This window comes from Centropristis striata, chromosome 11, assembly GCF_030273125.1.
Source record: "Centropristis striata isolate RG_2023a ecotype Rhode Island chromosome 11, C.striata_1.0, whole genome shotgun sequence".
Lineage (NCBI taxonomy): Eukaryota > Metazoa > Chordata > Actinopteri > Perciformes > Serranidae > Centropristis > Centropristis striata.
Genome location: NC_081527.1, coordinates 4,395,397 through 4,415,682, shown reverse-complemented (window position 1 = coordinate 4,415,682; position 20,286 = coordinate 4,395,397). Strand labels below are relative to the sequence as shown.

Here is a 20,286-nt window from a genome sequence, read left to right as displayed (position 1 = left end):
GACCAGAAATGAGGGACACAAGCTAAAAAAAAAACTGCCAATGCAAACTGAACGTGGTTGAACACTAGTGCAACTCATACAAACCAATTAAAAGTCTGCATGATTATAAAGTCCAGCAAACCCAGTGTGTATATATGTATATACAGTATTTGCATGCATGCATATATATATATATATATATATATATATATATATATATATATATATATATATATATATATATAAATATATATATACCACCTCCCAGTACAACCCCTAACTAGCTGCTAATGGCGTTCTTCAGTTTGCTGTGGTCTCTATCTGACTTTTAGAGTAGCTGCTCTGACTACTGTACTGAAATTAAGACAACAAAAAGTTAATCATGAACTAAAACTAGAGGAAAGAAGCTGCTGGATCACGGCTGTCTAATGGAGATATTAGTGTCCTGTCAGTTGTTGACGTCTTACTCAGCGTCGACGACCATGACGTGCACAAAGAGTCCAGCTGAGGGGAGGACGTCCCCGTTCTTGTTGAGCAGAGGGACGTGTCTATATCCTGGGGGAGCACAAAGTGGTCGCAGTCAGAAAAACGAGACTATGAAGAGCTCTTTGTTGCAGAGTGTGAACTGAGTTCTCTATGTTCCAGTCTGTTCATTTATAAAGAGTGAAAACAGAGAACCATCAGTGGTTTCTACATATAAAGGAAGTGGTTCTTCAGAAACGTTTTGTTACTACGGCAACCCGATCTGAGTCACAAGCCTCATCTGTCCCTTCAGATACTTACTGTTCATGACTAGCAATGGAGCAATGTCTGGAGCAAAGTTATAATAGTTTTGGATTTTTCATTCGTTTTAGTTTAATTAGTTTTTATTTTTTGGGAAATGCTTAGTTTAAGTTTAGTTTTATTAGTTTTAGTTTTTTTGTAATGGGGTATTTGTTGGGTGCCAGATTCAATAAGGTCACAATAAATGTTTCCTTTATTTCCTTTGTCTGATCCATCTCAGCCCCAATACGTTTATTAAGTCATATAGATGAAATAGATTTCATATCAACCAAAAAGGTTTACGTATGAAAAAAGTTGATAAAGACGAAAACGAAGGACATTTTCACGATAATTGTAGTTAGTTTTAGTTAGTTTTGTAACCACACAATACAGTTTCAGTTAGTGATCGTTTTTTTGTGATCGTTTTTATTTTTATTTCAGTTAACAAAGATGTTTTTTCAATTCTAGTTTTTGTTATTTTTTTCGTTTTTGGAGACAACTGGAGACAAATCCAGCAACTTTTTCTGGTGTTATTGGAGACTTTTGGAGACTCGTTCTTACTCTTCTTAACGAGCTGCGGGGCCGGCTGCTCCTTAAGAAAAGTAAGAACGAGTCGAAGCGGCACAGTCCTCCTGCAGCAGTCTCTCCCAGCTACAGAGCCGGAGGGGATGTTAACTCCTTAGCGTACAGTCTGCAAATTGCTAACAGGCTAACAGTTAGCTCTGTAGCAGTACAGTGTGTATGTGCTAACAGGCTAACAGTTAGCTCTGTAGCAGTACAGTGTGTATGTGCTAACAGGCTAACAGTTAGCTCTGTAGCAGTACAGTGTGTATGTGCTAACAGGCTAACAGTTAACTCTGTAGCAGTACAGTGTGTATGTGCTAACAGGCTAACAGTTAGCTCTGTAGCAGTGCAGTGTGTATGTGCTAACAGGCTAACAGTTAGCTCTGTAGCAGTACAGTGTGTATGTGCTAACAGGCTAACAGTTAGCTCTGTAGCAGTACAGTGTGTATGTGCTGCTGCTGCAGGAGGTGTTCACTTAGCGATCTCTGTTTGTTTACAACAAGCACCAGACCCTAAAAACTGTTCCTGTTGTTTGTTTAAAAGAAGTGCAATAAAAATACAGATGTTTTCCCTAACATGATGAATAATCGTGATTACAATATTGATCAAAATAATCAGGATTATCATTTTGTCCATAATCGTGCACCCCTACCTAACCCTTATACAAAACCTAAACCTTAGCTAACTTACCCATTTTTATGCTGTTGAGTGGAAGTGTGTATTGCCCAACAAACTCGTTCCCAGACGTCGAGTCGTGGTCTTCAACGGTGAAGCGAACCAACGCCAGCTCCGGCACAAACACATCAAACTGGAAGTTTTCATTCCATTCTGGGTTAAAACCTACAACAGAAAAAGGGAAATATTTGCCGTCTAGTCACTTGACTCATCACAGAAGTTATGCATCGTACATTTATGATGCATTCCAGCAGGAGTTATTTTTGATCTTTTAATCTGACACGTCTATTTCAAAAGCTTCCAATAATTCCCAGAATGCATTCAAAAAAGAAAGCCAGAGGGTGTGAATTCATTAGTTGTGTGTCTGGAAATGGAAACAGTCTTTCAACTGACTCAAACTGCTTTGCATGTTGTGGTTGCAGTAAAATCTGGTCTATTGAGGCAACCAGAGCTTTACAAGAGCATCTCAATACATTAGAATATCATAGAAAAGTTTATTTATGTCAGTAATTCAATTCCATCCATCCATCCATTTTCCACCACTTATCCGGGGCCGGGTAATTCAATATATACATCTAGATATATCTAGACATTTTCCATGGTTTTCTTGATTATAACCAAAATCATTATCAACAAAACCATGTTAAATGTCTAGATATCAGCTCTAAAATTAAACTCTTATCAGCTATTTTTGTTGTTATCATTATATTTGTCCAAACAAATGTACCTTTAGTTGTACCAGGCATTAAAATGAACAAGAAATTGAAAAAAACAAGGGTGGTCTAATCATTTTTCCATGACTGTATGTTTGAATGCTGCTACTGGATGCTTGAATTTCCCACAGGATAAAAAAAAGTACATACCCACCTACCTACCTACCTACCTACCCAACCAACCATCCATCAATCCATCCATCCATCCAACCAACCAACCAACCATCCATCCATCCATCCATCCATCCATCCATCCATCCAACCAACCAACCAACCAACCAACCAACCAACCATCCATCCATCCATCCATCCATCCATCCATCCAACCAACCAACCATCCATCCACCCAACCAACCAACCATCCATCCATCCGTCCATCCTTCTATCCATCCAACCAACCAACCAACCAACCACCCATCCATCCAACCAACCATCCATCCATCCATCCATCCAACCAACCAACCAACCAACCAACCATCCATCCACCCATCCATGCATCCAACCAACCAACCATCCATCCATCCATCCATCCATCCATCCAACCAACCAACCAACCAACCAACCATCCATCCATTTGTCCAAACAAAGTTACCTTTAGTTGTACCAGGCATTAAAATGAACAAGAAGTAGGAGAAAACAAGGGTGGTCTAATACTTTTTTTCCATGACTGTATGAAGCCAGAATCCCAGAGATACTTTCTCTATTACAACATGTTTGAAATAAAACATACCGTTGTTATCAATAGGTCTGGTCTCTTTCTCAGCAACATCATCCGGCACTCCGTACACCTCCACTTTAACCAGCGGGTCCACAATGGAGGATTTCTTCTTGTTCACTTTGGGAAGCTGCTGAGCCGATATGACCTGATGACAGCAGGAGGAGGATTCAACATGTCAGATAATAAAAAGGTCCTGAACTGTGCAAGATACTGGACAGCAGGATTTTAAACACTTGGGCACGATGTCAGTGTGTGTTCAAACACTCGCCATCACATGGAGCGTCTTGTGCTGCAGCCAGGCTCCTCGGGTCAGGGTGATGGGGTCAAACTCCGTGGCTGCGTCCCTCATGTAGGCCGGTTTCAGGACGTAGCCGCTCTTTCCGTTAACCAGGAATCTGCCCTGGTTAACGTCCATCTCTGAGCAGGTTGTCTGGAAGTTTAAGGCCACTGAAAAAGAAATAATAAGATGATGAATCAGATATAAGTGCATGACTCCCATTAGTTAAATGTTAGACTGGACTCTTAATGTGAGGGTTTGTCATTATGCATCCATCCATCCATCCATTTTTACTCCGCTTAGACACAAGAACAGTTTTGTCCCTGCAGCCATTACACTGAGGAACAAGTCATAGCTATGCTTTGCACAGGTGTTTATTTATTGTTGCTTTTATGTATGTATTTACTATTTCTATATATACATTTTAACCTTTATCTACGTTTTTACAACCTAAACAAGTTTTATTTTATTTTGTTGTTTTATTTAGTTTTTATTTTTCTGTCTTCTTTTTTTGCTATTCGTATTTTAGTTCACATCAATATCTAAGTATAGTCTGGACCTGTAAGAGCTTTTAACTTTTAATTTTTAATTTAATTTTTATTTAACTTGCCATTTCTTAACTCCCACTGTCTTAAGTTGAATGATGTGTGATATGTGCCTCTTTTGTGTGTGTGTGTGTGTGTGTGTGTGTGTGTGTGAATGAGGACTCTATATTGCAAACAAAATCTACCTCTGGGTACAAATAAAGTAACTTGAACTTGAAGTTTATCCGGGGCCGGGTCGCGGGGGAGGTCTAGGTGGAGGACTAAAAGACTCCAGGTCTCATTTAGAGCAACTGCCATTTATTTAACTAATAGAAATTAACCCTCAAATTGCTCATCTTCACTTCTGCTTTTTGCACATCTGCACATTGCACATTTCGCCTATACCAGGTATTAACTCTCCATTTAGGGCTATTAGCTCTGTAATGAACATGTGTCAGTGATTTTATATGCATATGGCGTTTCTTTGACTCTGTTTTATTAGACTTTTATTGGGTCTTATTCTGTTATCGTTGTGTACCTTGTCTTGTGTGTCTGCTGCAAAACTAATCTCCCTTCAAGGGACTAATAAAGTGATTCTGATAATATATTATTTAGTTTTTTTTACCGATCTGGCAGCCAGCGTTCCACAGAGGCACTGGGCTGTAGTTGGAGGAGTTGGTCCTGGACCCTGCTGGATAGATGCGGCTCAGCTTCTCCACGTTATGATGGACGTAGGCGTTAGCTGCAGAGGACACATGGAGACAGAAGGACAGGGTTACCCACTGAGCTGAGAGGTACTTTATTATTTTCTGTCATCACACAGATTCAACATTCAAAGTGTTTATTATCATATAATCACAGTAGAAAACTTGTTTCCCTGTACAATGAAATTCTTGCTTTGCTCTCCGCAGAATGCTAACCAATGTAAAAGCTAAAAATATACAATATATATATATATATATATACAAACACATTAACAAGATAACAAAATTTAAGGCAGCATGTGATAATAAAAAAGCAACAATACTAATAATAAAAAAGTGCAAATTCTGCATGTGCAAGTGCAAACTTAAAATTTAACAGTCGGGTTCAGTTAGCGTAACTGTATCCCAAATCAGACACCGTTGGGCTGAGATTCTATCAACATTTTACATAAACTACTAATATAAATGATGTATGCTTCCAATTAATTAAATGGTGTGAAACTAAAGTCTAACTTGTCATGTTTCAAACCCTGTCCATTTCCATTGAGCTTATCTAATACTTCAAAATGTGCATTAAATATGTAAAACGTATATAAGAACAACTTCTTAAAGGAGCAGTTCATAAAATTAAAAATACATGTTTTTGATCTAACTTCAATCAATCTAGATCGTTTCAGTGTGTGTCCAGTCTTCTCTCTGATATTAATGGACTTTATGGCACTCAGCTTGTGAAGCTCAAAGCAATAAAAAATTATTTTGAAATGTACTTCTGCTTCAAAGACTACCAATGATTCCAAGAATGCATTTGAAGAATAAACCCAGAGGGCGTAAATACATTAGTTATATGTAGGATTCACATTTTAAAGATAGAAACACAGGAGCTGCTCCCAGTAAACAAGAACAAACAGTCTTAGAACTGACTCAGACTGAGAACATTCTGGACTACTGAGGCGACCAGAGATTACTAGAATAAAAAAATCTCAACAGCTCAGCATTGTCTCGTTCTCTAATCATGACCTGGTTACTCAGGAAAATCCACAGACTAAGATACGATTTTATCCCGATACTTGAGTCATATTTTTTTTATTAAGTGTTTAACTGCATTTTGTGTCCACAAAATTAAATTCCATCAAGAATTGTTTTGTCAAATAAGAGAAAATTCTCAGTCTATTCATCTCACTTCAGCCTTTTTATTTCTCCACAATGAGAGTCAAACCCACAGTCTGACCAACAAAGTATTCAGTCAAACTGAACTGAGCTGATATCAAACATGTTGGACGACAACAACTGCAGCATTTTATCAAACTTTCAAAAACAACAAGCTTCACTGCTCTGAATGTTTTAATGAAACATCAAAAAAAGTCTTGCTTTGCAGCGTTATTTAGACATCTTCCCGACACGATATCCTGATGGTGCCTATAGATTCCTTAGATCTTCTAGTTTCATATAATACCAGCATATCTCCATTATATTCCTAAAAGTGAGCCTGCGACGGCCTCCAAAAAAAGGTGCCTCTAGTTAACAGTTTCTAGTTAGAGTTCCTCACCTGACTCCTCTGCCAGCTTCATGGCCTTTCCCTCCTTGAAGGAGGACATCTCGTAGAACTTCTGGTTCTGTCTGGCGTCCTCGAAGCCGTGGAAGTGGACGCTCTTACAGTAGACCACCATGTCGGACAGCTCCTTTGCTAGTTTCAGCTTCTTCTTCTTCTGCGCATCAAATGGAAAATAAAAGTGTCAGTGTAAAAGAAATGTCTGCTAATCCTTAGGGCTGGGCGATATATCGATATGAGAAATATATCGATATATTTGTAAATGTGACATGGAATTAGACCACATCACATATATCGATATAGTTCAATTTTTTCTTTCTTTCTTTAAATATAAATGCTGCCCTTACTAGGGTTTGTCACATTAAGTTATTTTATAATATTTGTTATTGTTTTCTCATATAAATATATTTATTTCCGAAAAAGATTGGCCTATTTTATTTCATAGGCTTTTTTTATTTAAATGTGCACTTTATGGAGCTTTGATTTTTTTAAAAAAATACTTCTGTTGTTATACAGTATTTATGTTCACTTAAATAAACGGTTTCAATGAAACTACTTGTGACATGTCATATTTGATTTTGACTGAACATTTGCTCTCACTTTGTGATAAAAATATCAGAATATATATCGTATATCGATATTCAGCTTAAATATGTCGGGATATGACTTTTGGTCCATATCGCCCAGCCCTACTAATCCTAAAAATGTGTTAACAGAGATACTTTTTTAAATCTCTCTTGACGTGGCCATAACCTTTCTTTTCTCTTCCTCCATCTGCTCATCCTCATCCTCATCATTTGACTCTTCCTCCTCCGTCACGTCCTCGTCATCGTCTTCAGTCTCCTCGGGAGTAAAGCGAGCCTCCAGTTTCTTCCCTTTGATCAGGAACTTCCCCTTCAGATCCTGGAGGTCCAAACACACACCGTTTACTCACACAATAAACTGCTGCGAGGACCAAAATAAAATCTCCCAACAGATAAGAGAGGACACAAACCTCCGGAGACGGGAAGCCTGCGGCCAGGTCGTCCTCCAGGGGCGTGTCGACCAGGGCGCTGCCCAGGATGGAGCTCATGTGGTGGGCCATGACTCTCTGCTGCTCCTTGCTGCAGTGGTTCTCCAGGGAGAGGATAACCGGGTAGTCGGAGGCCTTAATTATTAAAAAAAGACACAAAATGACCAAAAAAATACACAGAATTACAAAAAAAAAGACACAAAATGACCAAAAAAATACACAAAATTATTATTATTTTTTAAAAGGCACAAAATGACCCCAAAAAGACACAAAATTACTAAAAAAAAAGGGAAAAATTACCAAAAAAGACACAAAATGACAAAAAAACTAAATAATTTAAAAAAAGAAACAAAAAATGACCAAAGAAAGACACCGAATTACCCAAAAAATACACAAAATTACTAAAAAAGACACATAATTATTTAAAAAAGACACAAAATTACCAAAAAGACACAAAATTATTTAAAAAAGACACAAAATGACCCAAAAAAATACACAAAATTACTAAGAAAGAACCAAAGTGACCAAAAAAAATACACAAAATTATCTTAAAAAGACACAAAATTATCAAAAAAAGACACAAAATTATTTTTAAAAAAAGACACAAAATGACCAAAAAAAGTAATCAAAGGGACCTTCCACACGCAAAACGGTAAAGTGCCATTCATATAAAACTCACATTTAACTTTCATATCAAGGTGGGGGCCAAAAAATATAATCACGAGGGCCACAATTGGCCCGCGGGCCGCTAGTTTGAGACCCATGCTTTACACAGAGTGCTGATGGACCCTGTTGGATACTAAACTCACCTTGAAGGCGTACTCCTTGATGGCTTTGATGACGTCTTTGAAGAGGATCCTGGAGGTGAGCGTGTAGCCGTGGTAGATCTCCGGCTCGTCGTCTGATCCGTCCCAACAGTCCAGCTCCACGCAGCGGCAGCCCTTCAGCAGAGCCCTGACACAGGAAACACAGTCAGGGAGGTTACATACACTGTTTAATCCAGCTATGCTTTAAAATTTGATTTCGGTGTCTAATAGGACTTCTGTCCTTGTCCCAGTTTACATGCAACTGAAAAAATCAAATAACTGACGGGAACATGTCCTCCTCCTCAACACTGGGTGGCGATATGCGCCGTTTCAGCGCGATCATACGGCGTCCTTTCCAGTTGAATAAATGGTAAATTTGGGGTGGCTGTGGCTCAGTTGGTAGAGCATTCATCCAGTGATCGGAGGGTTGGTGGTTCAATCCCTGACCAAGGCAGCCTACATGTTGAAGTATCCTTGAGCAAGATCCTGAACCCCAAACTGCTCCCGATGCTGCGTTCATCGGTGTGTGAATGAATTCCCAATGGTGGCAGGTGGCACCGTTTAGGGTAGCCTCTGCCACCAGTATGAATGTGTGGGTAAATGGTCCATTACCATTTCCATTTAAATGGACTGCACTTATATAGCACTTTTATCCAAAGTGCTCTACACCAGTGGTTCCCAACAGGGGGGTCGTGAAGCCCTCTTGATTTTGATGGATGTAATAAATCTAATGTGTTAAATATAGATGAGTCAGCATTTAATTCATTAGTGGGACAAAAACAACTAAATAAGGGCTACATTAAACATTTATTAATTTATTCAAATAGAAAAATCACTATAGAAAAGTTAAAAAAATAAAGGCTATATCGCGAGAATAAGGACATGTGTAACATCCCTGCAGTATACACAGGCAACCTCACCTAGCGGTAACCTCACCTAGAGGTAACCTCACCTAGCGGTAACCTCACCTAGAGGTAACCTCACATAGCGGTAACCTCACCTAGCGGTAACCTCACCTGGCGGTAACCTCACCTAGTGGTAACCTCACATAGTGGTAACCTCACCTAGCGGTAACCTCACATAGTGGTAACCTCACCTAGATGTAACCTTACCTAGTGGTAACCTCACCTAGTGGTAACCTTACCTAGTGGTAACCTCACATACTGGTAACCTCACCTAGAGGTAACCTCACCTAGAGGTAACCTCACCTAGCGGTAAGCTCACCTAACAACAGAAACACAGAGCTAATGGAAAAATGTCAAAGCGTCTGGGAGAAGAAAATGCTGAATATCTCAAAACAAAAAAGACAGGGTACCATGAAAGTCACATTGAGTTCGGCTTCATAGAAGCAATGGACAATGGGGGGGTCGCCAAAGTTTACAATGGTAAAAATGTGGGTCCCTCAAGAAAAAGGTTGGGAACCACTGGTTTACACTACAGACTGCGCTCATTCACCCGTTCACACACTAGTTAATTCACACACTGATGAACGCAGCATCGGGAGCAATTTAGGGTTCAGTATCTTGCTCAAGGATACTTCAACATGTAAGCTGACAAGGTCAGGGATTGAACCACCAATCATCCGATCAGTGGGCGAACGATCTACCAACTGAGCCACAGCCACCCTCACTGTATAATATATTTTTATAATGACTTGACTTTGTAATGCCTGTGGTACTCTATTAAAAATGATTGTCTGGACCCCAGGAAGACTAATGGGGATCTTTTTAAATAAACAAACAATAAACAAACAAACAAAGCTGAAGGACAGACTGTTAGAGGCGGAGTGGAAGCTGGTACCTGACATAAGCCTCAGTGCTGCTGGGCCCCTTCAGCTGGTCCTCCATGAGGTAGGTGTTGTGTGAGGAGGAGATGAAGTAGTGGTTGAGGGGCCGGCTCATGTCCTGGTACACCTCCCGGTGGTCCGGGTCCAGGATCAACGCCTCGGGGTTGTGCATGTACATGAGGAAGCCATCTTTGGACAGCAGCTTCTTCTCTTTGGCTGGAGGGACAGACATAGTGATGCCAGATAATAAAAGATCTGGTGGACAGTTATATTCTGCACCTCTTTACATTAAACAGACCTGTTAACTCTATGGAGGGCTATTTGGCCCATTTTTGAATCCTTTTCATGTCTTTTTGTATCTTTGTAAGTCATTTTGTGACTTTTTTGGTAATTTGTGTCTTTTTGTGTCTTTTTTTGGTAATTTTGTGTCTGTTTTTGGTCATTTTATGTCTCTTTTAAGTCATTTGTGTCTTTTTCTAGCCATTTTGTGTCTTTTTTTTAGTCAGTTTGTGTCTTTTTTTGTCATTTCATTTTTTTTTACTAATTTTGTGTCTTTTTTTTACTAATTTTGTGTCATTTTGTGTCTTTTTTGGTCCTTTAGTCCAACATAAAATGTGATTTTGAATTTTTCTTTTTACTTTCAAAACACTATCATGCTCAATAAAGAATTGTAAATGTTTCAAATGTGAACAAAGGTGTCAAATCTAACATATAAGAGGGTTCCATCCAGTTCTATCATTTGATACTAAATCTATTTGAGCTTGTCTCCAGTTTTACTTGGTATATCATCATCAAACTGAAACTGGCCTCATGGAGTTTACAGCCAGAACTTTAGAGGTAAATTTACAGTAGGGCTCCACGCTGCTTTGTTTTCTAGTCTGGATGGAGGCAACAAGTCTGGATTATTTGGAGCTTTTGGACACTCCAGAGGGATAAACCTGACGTAAGATGTCCTAAGCTGTGGTGCATGTACAGTATGTAAAACATCCATATAATACATTACCTATATGTAAGAGCACCAACTGTTTTACTGGTCATTGCATGTTATTTAAGTTTATCTTGTATGTCCATGGTGATAATAGCCATCAAAAGGCTCGTCTAACTGGTTCGCTGCATCATATTTGACTTGGTAAATTGCTAATGTTAACATCTGTCATCAGGACACTTTCAGCTTTAGGGTGGCAGAATATCACCAGTCAGTGAAACTCACATTACCCGTTCTTCTAAAAGACGCCTCTGTTTCACTGACTAGTCAACCGAGCAGAAAATTAAACATTAAACAGGACATAGAGGTATTATTATTGGACAGAGTTATAGTAGGCGAGCAGTTTCCGCCTTACTTCCAGTGTTTATGCTAAGCTAAGCTAAAGTAACTGCCTCCTGGATCTATAGCTCCATATAATGGTATCAATGTTGTCCTCTAACTCCTGGCAAGAAAACTAAATATTGTGTTTTTTCCACACTGCAAAAAAGGGGTGTCTAAAAACAAGATAAAAACACTTAATCTGAGGGAAAAGGTACTCAAAACAAGTGAAATTATCTGTCCATGCAGCAAGATATTTTCACTTGACAAGATTTCTTGAATTAAGATTGTTAAATCTAGATATAAGCATGTCTACAGATGCATTTAGAAGGCTTAAAATAAGCCGAAAATGCTGGTTTTAAGATGAGATAACTTAAAAAGTAACTTTTTACAGCCCCCAAATAAGTGAAATATACTAAACATAAGCATTAAATACCATGAAATGCTGGTTTTAAAATGAGATTACTTAAAAATGTAACCTTTTACAGCCTGAAAAAAAGTGTAATACACTAAATATAAGCAATTACATATTTTGTTTTCTTACTTTTAGCAAAGATGAATATTATGATGTTTAGTCTAAAAACCAGATAAAAACAGTAAATCTGAGGGAAATGATCTTGCTGCATGGACAGATAATTTACCTTGACAAGATTTCTTAAATTAAGATTATTAAATCTAGAAATAAGCATGTTGAACGCTTAAAATAAGAAATTAAATCTTAAAACAAGATAAATTAAAGCTGCCAGCAGCGATGAACTGGCATCACATGTTCAATTCAATTAAATTGCTTATAACAAAACAAAATGTTCGTATTTATCTTTGGATATGATACAGTTTGTTTAAATGAACCCCAATTTCCAGTTAATTCCCATAAATTTCCATAATTCCCATGGAAAGTTTCTGATCTACTTCACATGGAAAGAAAGTTTCTGGAAATTTACTGGAATTTAGTCTTAATAAATTCAGGTTGATCACCTCCTAAAAAGCAAAATTATAAATTATGAAAAATGTTTAGAAAATGAAAGAAATCACACATCAAACTTCCAATAAACGTGATACATAATACCAACAATTTAAATGCTAGAGACCCTCTTTTAATGTGATCATACTCTCATGATGACAAAATCATTGCACATTTTGCCAAGATGACGCACGCACACACACACACACACACACACACACACACACACACACTGAGTTTCAGTTCTTCCTTTCTTACCCAATCAGTGTATAATTCCCTTATTACCTGTGCAGTAATAAAACCAGCAGATCTGTGCTGCTGCCAGACAGGATTGAGCAACACTTCTCCACCACACGATGGAGAAACAAGCTGAAACAAAAAGCCGTTATTTCAGAGAAGCTACTGACCACTTTCATCTGGTTCAAACTTCTGGATGATGTTGTGTGCGTCAGTCAGTGATGCTTTCTCTCTCTGCTCCTTCATCAGGAAGTCCACCAGGTTCTGAGGACTCATGAAGCCTGTAGATTTAGCGTACTCGCCGTAGATCACGTCGATTTCATCCCGGTGGGTCAACAGGTCATAGAAGTGTTGGATCTCCTCTCCAGCCAGGTACCCAGACTTGGATGTGTCACATTTCTGTAAGATGGAAAGAAGTGTCATAAATGTATTTATGGTCACAGCAGAAAAGACTTTGATTAATTAACTACACAAAAATTAACGCGTTAAAAAAATTGACGCATTTTAATCGCACTTATTTTTGCAGCGCGGAACGTTTCTCACTGGATGAGTTTCAGGAGGACCGATTATACTGGAGCACCAACTAGCGTTCACGAGTTCAGACAACAACAAACCACAAAACCACCCATAGGCTACCTGAATTGTACTATATTTCTAAGTCATTTTGTGTCTTTTTTAAATAATTTTGTGTCTTCTTTTGGTCATTTTGATACTGCCTCCAGCTGCCCCCAGGTAATTTGAGTTTGAGACCTCTGTTATAAAGCTATTGCTACACTTAATGGCAAAAATTGCACTGGTCTGTTGGACTTCAACAAAAATAAACTATATTTTTGTTGCTTAAGCTTATGTATTCAGTCATTATTCAATGGTATACTAAAAATCCATGTGAAAAAAATTACTTCTCACTGTTCTCAGGTCAAATATTGATATGCAATTAAAATGCGATTAATTCCGATTAATTAATTACAAAGCCTCTAATTAACTAGATTAATTTTTTTTAATTGAGTCCCGGCCCTAGCTTTAATATTTAGGAACCAATAGAAAGCTGAGGGAATCACCTTGAAGAGCATCTCTGCGTAGTCGTCGTCCACCTCGATGTTGATCAGACGCAGGAAGTTCTTGAGCTCGGACTCACTCAGCTTATCATCTTTGTTCTTATCTGCTTTCCTCAGGCAGCTCATGATCCAACTGAACAGTTTCACATGTAAGGAGTAGATGCTGGTGGGAGAAAACTACCAAAACAGCTCTAAAAAACACTCCTTTAAAAGTCCAACTATGGAATCATACAGAATGTGAATAACAAATTGTCGGACACATTTAAAGAGGCTTGGGGGAGAGACTTGGATCGGGAAATTACAGATGAGATATGAGAGAATTGTATCAAATATATCCATGGTAGCTCAGTCAATGCAAGACATTTGATCCAACCAACCAACCAACCAACCAACCATCCATCCATCCATCCATCCAATAAAACCATCCATCCATCCATCCGTCCATCCAACCAACCAACCAACCAACCAACCGTCCGTCCATCCATCCATCCATCCAACCAACCAACCATCCATCCATCCATCCATCCAATAAAACCATCCATCCATCCATCCATCCGTCCATCCAACCAACCAACCAACCAACCGTCCGTCCATCCATCCATCCATCCATCCATCCATCCATCCATCCAACCAACCAACCATCCATCCATCCATCCATTCATCCAACCAACCAACCAACCAACCATCCATCCATCCATCCATCCAACCATCCATCCATCCATCCATCCAACCATCCATCCATCCATCCATCCATCCAACCAACCATCCATCCATCCATCCATCCATCCATCCAACCAACCAACCAACCAACCATGCATCCATCCATCCATCCAACCAACCAACCAACCAACCAACCAACCAACCAACCAACCAACCAACCAACCATCCATCCATCCATCCATCCATCCATCCATCCATCCATCCATCCATCCATCCATCCAACCAACCAACCAACCATCCATCCATCCATCCATCCATCCATCCATCCATCCATCCATCCATCCATCCCGTTAGAGGATACTGCTCCTTCTTCTGCTGGGAGTTGAGGTTGTTGATGTTGGAGAGGGTCTTCTGCAGGCTGGTGACCCACTGCTTGGCCTCCTCCTCTGAGCTGGCGATCAGGTCCAGGTTCTTGCGGCGGCCCTTGAACATGATGGAGAAGCAGCGTCCCTCCACCTGCTCCTCCGTGTGTTTCTTCAGGCCCTCTGACTGGCGACCCGTACGAACCGATGAGATGTCGTAGAGGGAAACTGAAGACAGGAGAAGAGATCTGAATGTTATTTTACACTTCACAGTCTCCTGCTGTAGGACTCATACCAGCAGTGGTGGGATGTAAGTACATTTATTCAAATACTGTACTTAAGTACAATTTTGAGGTTCTTGCACTTTCTTGAGTATTTCCATTTTATGTAACTTTATACTTCTACTTCACTACATTTTGAGGCAAATATTGTACTTTTTACTCCACTACATTTAGCCGACAACTTTAGTTACTTTTCAGGTCGAGATTTAACATAAAAACATGATACATTTAAAGTGATTAGACATTTGTTTTTAAATGAAACCTCATAACAGTATATTAAGTAGTTAAAATGAACCCTCTCTTTACAAAATTAAAATGCTGCTTACATAATTGCATCACTACAAATTATGTAATATTATATTTGGAAAACAATCTGAGTGGATCCATTCTGCATTATGAGTACTTTTACTTGTGATACTTTAAGTACATTTTGATGCTGATACTTTTGTACTTTTACTTCAGTAAGTTTTGAATGCAGGACTTTTACTGTAGTGGAGTAATTTCACAGTGTGGTAGTAGTACTTTTACTGCAGTAAAGGATCTGAATACTGCACTCTGCAGACGTCACATTTTCACATTGCAATCTCCTGGGAAGTCAATTTCAACATCTGCTTCTTGCTGAGTGACTCATGTGCAAAACTTTTGGATGCTTTAACTGTTGCAAGTCATCACACGAGGCGATAAAATGAAGACATCACCAACATGGTGCAGTTATAAAAACTACATGAGAAGATTCTGTGTCTTTTTTTGGTAATTTTGTGTCTTTTTTTGGTAATTTTGTGTCTTTTTTGGGTAATTTTGTTTCCATTTTAAGTAATTGAGTTTTTTTCTGTCATTTTGTGTCTTTTTAAAATAATTTTGTGTATTTTTTGGTATTTTTTTTTTTTCTTAATAATTTTGTGTCTTTTTTTTTAGTAATTCTGTTTATTTTTTTGGTCATTTTGTGTCTTTTCTAGGTCATTTTGTTTCTATTTTAAGTAATTTAGTTTTTTTCTGTCATTTTGTGTCTTTTTAAAATAATTTTGTGTATTTTTTGGTAATTTTGTGTCTTTTTTAATAATTTTGTGTCTTTTTTTAGTAATTTTGTTTCTTTTTTTGGTCATTTTGTGTCTTTTTTGGGTCATGTTGTTTCTATTTTAAGTAATTTCGTTTTTTTCTGTCATTTAGTGTCTTTTTTTGCTTCCAACGGGCCACAAACCAACGAGACGTCCGGTGACTACGTCCATTATTTATATACAGTCCATGTGAGTGACTCATGTGCAAAGCTTTTGGATGCGCCTTTAACTGTTGCAAGGCGATAAAACGAAGACATAAAAACTACATGAGAAGAGTTTATGGGTGTAATCAAAGATATATAACCAGAGCTATTTCAACCACACCTCCACACTATAAAAAAAATCACTATCTTGATTAACACACCCACTAAACATATCCCTGCTATCATGAGCTGCTCTGTTTGTGATAATGTAGAGGACTTTCAGACAGAATTTACAGCTCCATGATCAGTCCTTCACTTTCATAATTCATGACGGAAAAATCCATCTGGTCTGAGAAAAGATGTTTATCAGCACTGGAGACACAAACTACAAGACATTTTGTGTCTTTTTTTAGTAATTTTGTGTCTTTTTTGGTAATTGTGTGTCTTTTTTAATAATTTTGTGTTTTTTTTTAAAATAATTTTGTGTCTTTTTTGGGTAATTTTGTCTCTTTTTTTGGGTCGTTTTGTTTCTATTTTAAGTAATTGAGTTTTTTTTCTCTCATTTTGTGTCTTTTTTTAGGAATTTTGTGTCTTTTTAAAGTAATTTAGTTTTTCTTCTGTCATTTGTGTAATTTTGCGTCTTTTCTTGGTCATTTTGTGTCTTTTTTGGGTCATTTTGTGTCTTTTTAAAAATAATTTTGTGTATTATTTGGTCATTTTGTGTCTTTTTTGCTCATTTTTTTGTCTTTTTTTGTAATTTTGTGTCTTTTTTTGGTCATTTTGTGTCTTTTTCTTAAGTAGAATTTATAGCTCCATGATCAGTCCTTCACTTTTATAATTCATGAAGGAAAAATCCACCTGATCTGAGAAAAGATGTTTATAAGAAACTATAAGACATTATTAAAGGGGAGGTGTGAGACAATGTGTGTGTGTGTGTGTGTGTGTGTGTATGTGTGTAAAGCTCCAGCAGGTCTCACACACATGTTTGTGGGGAGCTGTGCAGACAGCAGCACTCACAGGTCTGGCTGGTCTTGAAGGTTTTCTTTGATTCCCTCCACATGGTCTTACAGTCCTCCATCAGTCTGAAGTAGCGGGTCTTCTTCCAGGACTGGGAGCGCACCTTCAGGAGGTCTCCTCCCTGCAGGAGGAACTGGAGGTCCGGGTCGCCCTCCATACCTAAAAAACACACAAAATAAAAAAAATGTGGAGCAGATTACAACAATGCAAAAAAGGTGTTTAGTCTAAAAACCAGATAAAACAGTAAATCTGAGGGAAATGATCTTGCTGCATGGACAGATAATTTACCTTGACAAGATTTATTAAATTAAGATTATTAAATCTAGAAATAAGCATGTTGAACACTTAAAATAAGAAATTAACTCTTAAAACAAGATAAATTAACTAACACTTCTAAATATTTTTTTTTATGTTTTTCAGACTCTTTTTTCCTGTTTTTCTGACAATTTTTTTTCTGTTTTTCTGACTTTTTTTTCTGTTTTTCAGACTCTTTTTTTCAGTTTTTCTGACTTTTTTCCCCAGTTTTTTTATTAAATCTAGAAATAAGCTTGTTGTACGCTTAAAATAAGAAATTTACTCTTAAAACAAGATAAATTATCTAACCCTTCTAAATAATTTTTTTCCTGTTTTTCTGACAATTTTTTCTGTTTTTCTGACTTTTTTTCTGTTTTTCAGACTCTTTTTTTTCTGTTTTTCTGACTTTTTTCCCCAGTTTTTTATTAAATCTAGAAATAAGCTTGTTGTACGCTTAAAATAAGAAATTAACTCTTAAAACAAGATAAATTAAAGCTGCCAGCAGTGATGAACTGGCCTGAGCAGAGTGACCTGATGATTATTTGGTTCTTACCAAGATTAAAGAAAAACTTTAGATTTAGAAGTGTTAGATAATTTATCTTGTTTTAAGAGTTAATTTCTTATTTTAAGTGTTCAACATGCTTATTTCTAGATTTAACAATCTTAATTTAAGAAATCTTGTCAAGGTAAATTATCTGTCCATTTTTATCTTATTTCATTATTATTATTTATTTATTTAACCTTTATTTAACCAGGAAGTCCCACTGAGATTCAGAATCTCTTTTCTAAGAGAGACCTTTTGCCAAAATAGCAGCCAAAACTCAACAAAAGTGCCCAAAAAAATAACATTTACAATAAAACAAGTTCAATATAACACAATATTAAAACTTAATGAGCCTTATTAATAAAAAACAAGCACATGTCTCTATCACCAGAGTCTTGATGGAAGCTTTAAATTCATTGATTGATATCAGACTTTCTAGTTTTAGCTTTTTCTGTAGATTGTTCCATTCAGGGCGCTGAGGAAGAGAATGCAGTTTTTTGCCAAGTTCAGTTGAAACATTTTTTTTTTTACAGTGACAGATTAAACACTGCAATTCTGCAAGCAGCAATTATTTTTTGCACAATCAGTATGCGAGCTGAGTCAAACCTTTAACCCTGCCCTGCTGCCTGCTGCTCCTCATGTACCTGCAACCAGCTCATCACAAACCCGCATGAAGGGACTGAACGTCCAGAACCACCAGCAGCTGTAGATCACAGCTGATTAAAAGACTTTTTAACATGCTAAGTTCTGCACTTCATGCTAAAAACATGCAGTTTGAGCCCGGGGAACACTTCTGCTGCTCTAAAATCGCTGCCATGTTCCCAGTGGAGCCTACCTAGGAGCTTCGCGTTCATCCGGATCACCTTCTGCCTGCTGGCGGCGCGCCGCAGCTCCTCAGACTTGCTGAGCGCGGGTTCGGTTCCCAGGCAGCTCATGGTGCCCCGAGGCGATCACACGCGGCCGGACTGTGTTCATAAGGCGGAGGAGCGGAGCGGAGTGCAGCAGGGCGTGGACCAGCCCCACTCAAAGTTCACTCTTTTATTTATGTCACGTCTCAGCTGACAGAAGTGTGTGTGTGTGTGTGTGTGTGTGTGTGTGTGTGTGTGTGTGTGTGTGTGTGTGTGTGTGTGTGTGTTACACACTTCTGCTACTACGACCACACCACTAGCGGTGTGTAGTTGCATACCGCAAATATACACACACACACACACACACACACTAAGAGGATGTGTTTCAAAATCTCTGCCTGGTTTATGCAACCTTTTAAAAAAAACAACAACAAAAAACCCCCAATTGCCTTATAAAAAGTCAGCCAGGTCTAAACAATAGCAGCATTTACACAAACGCACACAAAACAAGGTTATTATAGTCAAAGAAAACTAGTATTGAAAACACATTTTCTTTTACTGAAATTTAAAAAAAATCGAGAGTTTTTGGGTTTAAAAAACCCCGATAACTAACTATTGTGTGGTTACAAAACTAACTAAAATTATAGTGAAAATGTCTTTCGCTTTCATCTTTGTCAACTTTTTTCATACGTAAACCTTTTTGGTTGATATGAAATCTATTTCATCTATCTGGTTTTATGACTTAATGAACTTATTGGGGCTGAGATGGATCAGACAAAGGAAATAAAGGAAACATTTATTGTGACCTTATTGAATCTGGCACCCAACAAATACCCCATTACAAAAAAACTAAAACTAAGCATTTTCCCCAAAAATTAAAACTAATTAAAACTAGCAAATTCACTCTAAAAACTAATTAAAACTAACTGAATTTGAAAACAAAAAATGATAATTAAATTAAAACTAAAACTAATGAAAAATCCACAACTGTTATAACCTTGACACACACTAAGAGGGTGTGTTTCAATATCTCTGCCTGGTTTATGTAACCTTTTTTTTAAAAACTAAAAAACAATTGCCTTATAAAAATGCAGCCAGGTCTAAACAATAGCAGCATATACAGTTTAGACTGGCCCACCACTAATATATTCATAATTTTATTAATGTTGCCAATTTTTGTCTGTACTGTTTTAGTGTTGTTTATTATTACTGCCATTGTTGGTTTTATTATTATTGTTTTATTTTTAATTGTTTATTGTAAGGCGACCTTGAGAGTCCTGAAAGGCGCCTATAAATAAAATGCATTATTATTATTATTATTAGTATTATTATTATTTTTATACACAAACGCACACAAAACAACTAAATAACCTAAAATGAAGATAACAAAAAAGACAACTACTATCAAAAAATAATAAATATACCCTATACACACACACACACACACACACACACAC

At 37.7% G+C, this 20,286-nt stretch overlaps 1 protein-coding gene across 1 annotated transcript; it reads right to left on the bottom strand.

The window, feature by feature from the left end:
* Positions 1 to 226: 226 nt before the first annotated feature.
* Positions 227 to 19,021, bottom strand: LOC131980448 (1-phosphatidylinositol 4,5-bisphosphate phosphodiesterase delta-1-like). The gene is made up of 15 exons (XM_059344695.1): positions 18,817 to 19,021; positions 17,144 to 17,302; positions 14,647 to 14,875; positions 13,629 to 13,758; positions 12,741 to 12,969; positions 10,084 to 10,285; positions 8,287 to 8,431; positions 7,460 to 7,612; positions 7,219 to 7,368; positions 6,463 to 6,622; positions 4,838 to 4,954; positions 3,680 to 3,858; positions 3,424 to 3,556; positions 1,996 to 2,145; positions 227 to 534 (listed from the first exon to the last, which is right to left on the bottom strand). Exons 1-15 carry the CDS (start codon positions 18,914 to 18,916, stop codon positions 443 to 445), a joined length of 2,328 nt encoding a protein of 775 aa, XP_059200678.1. The 5' UTR covers positions 18,917 to 19,021; the 3' UTR covers positions 227 to 442.
* Positions 19,022 to 20,286: the final 1,265 nt, after the last annotated feature.

Coding starts and splice junctions, on each gene's coding strand:
- LOC131980448 (XM_059344695.1), bottom strand. CDS start 18,916: ATGAGCTGCCTGGGAACCGAACCCGCGCTCAGCAAGTCTGAGGAGCTG. Junction 12,970..13,628: donor ACGCAGAGATGCTCTTCAAG/GTGATTCCCTCA, acceptor TCCATCTTACAG/AAATGTGACACATCCAAGTC. Junction 3,859..4,837: donor GAACGCTGGCTGCCAGATCG/GTAAAAAAAACT, acceptor TTTCTTTTTCAG/TGGCCTTAAACTTCCAGACA.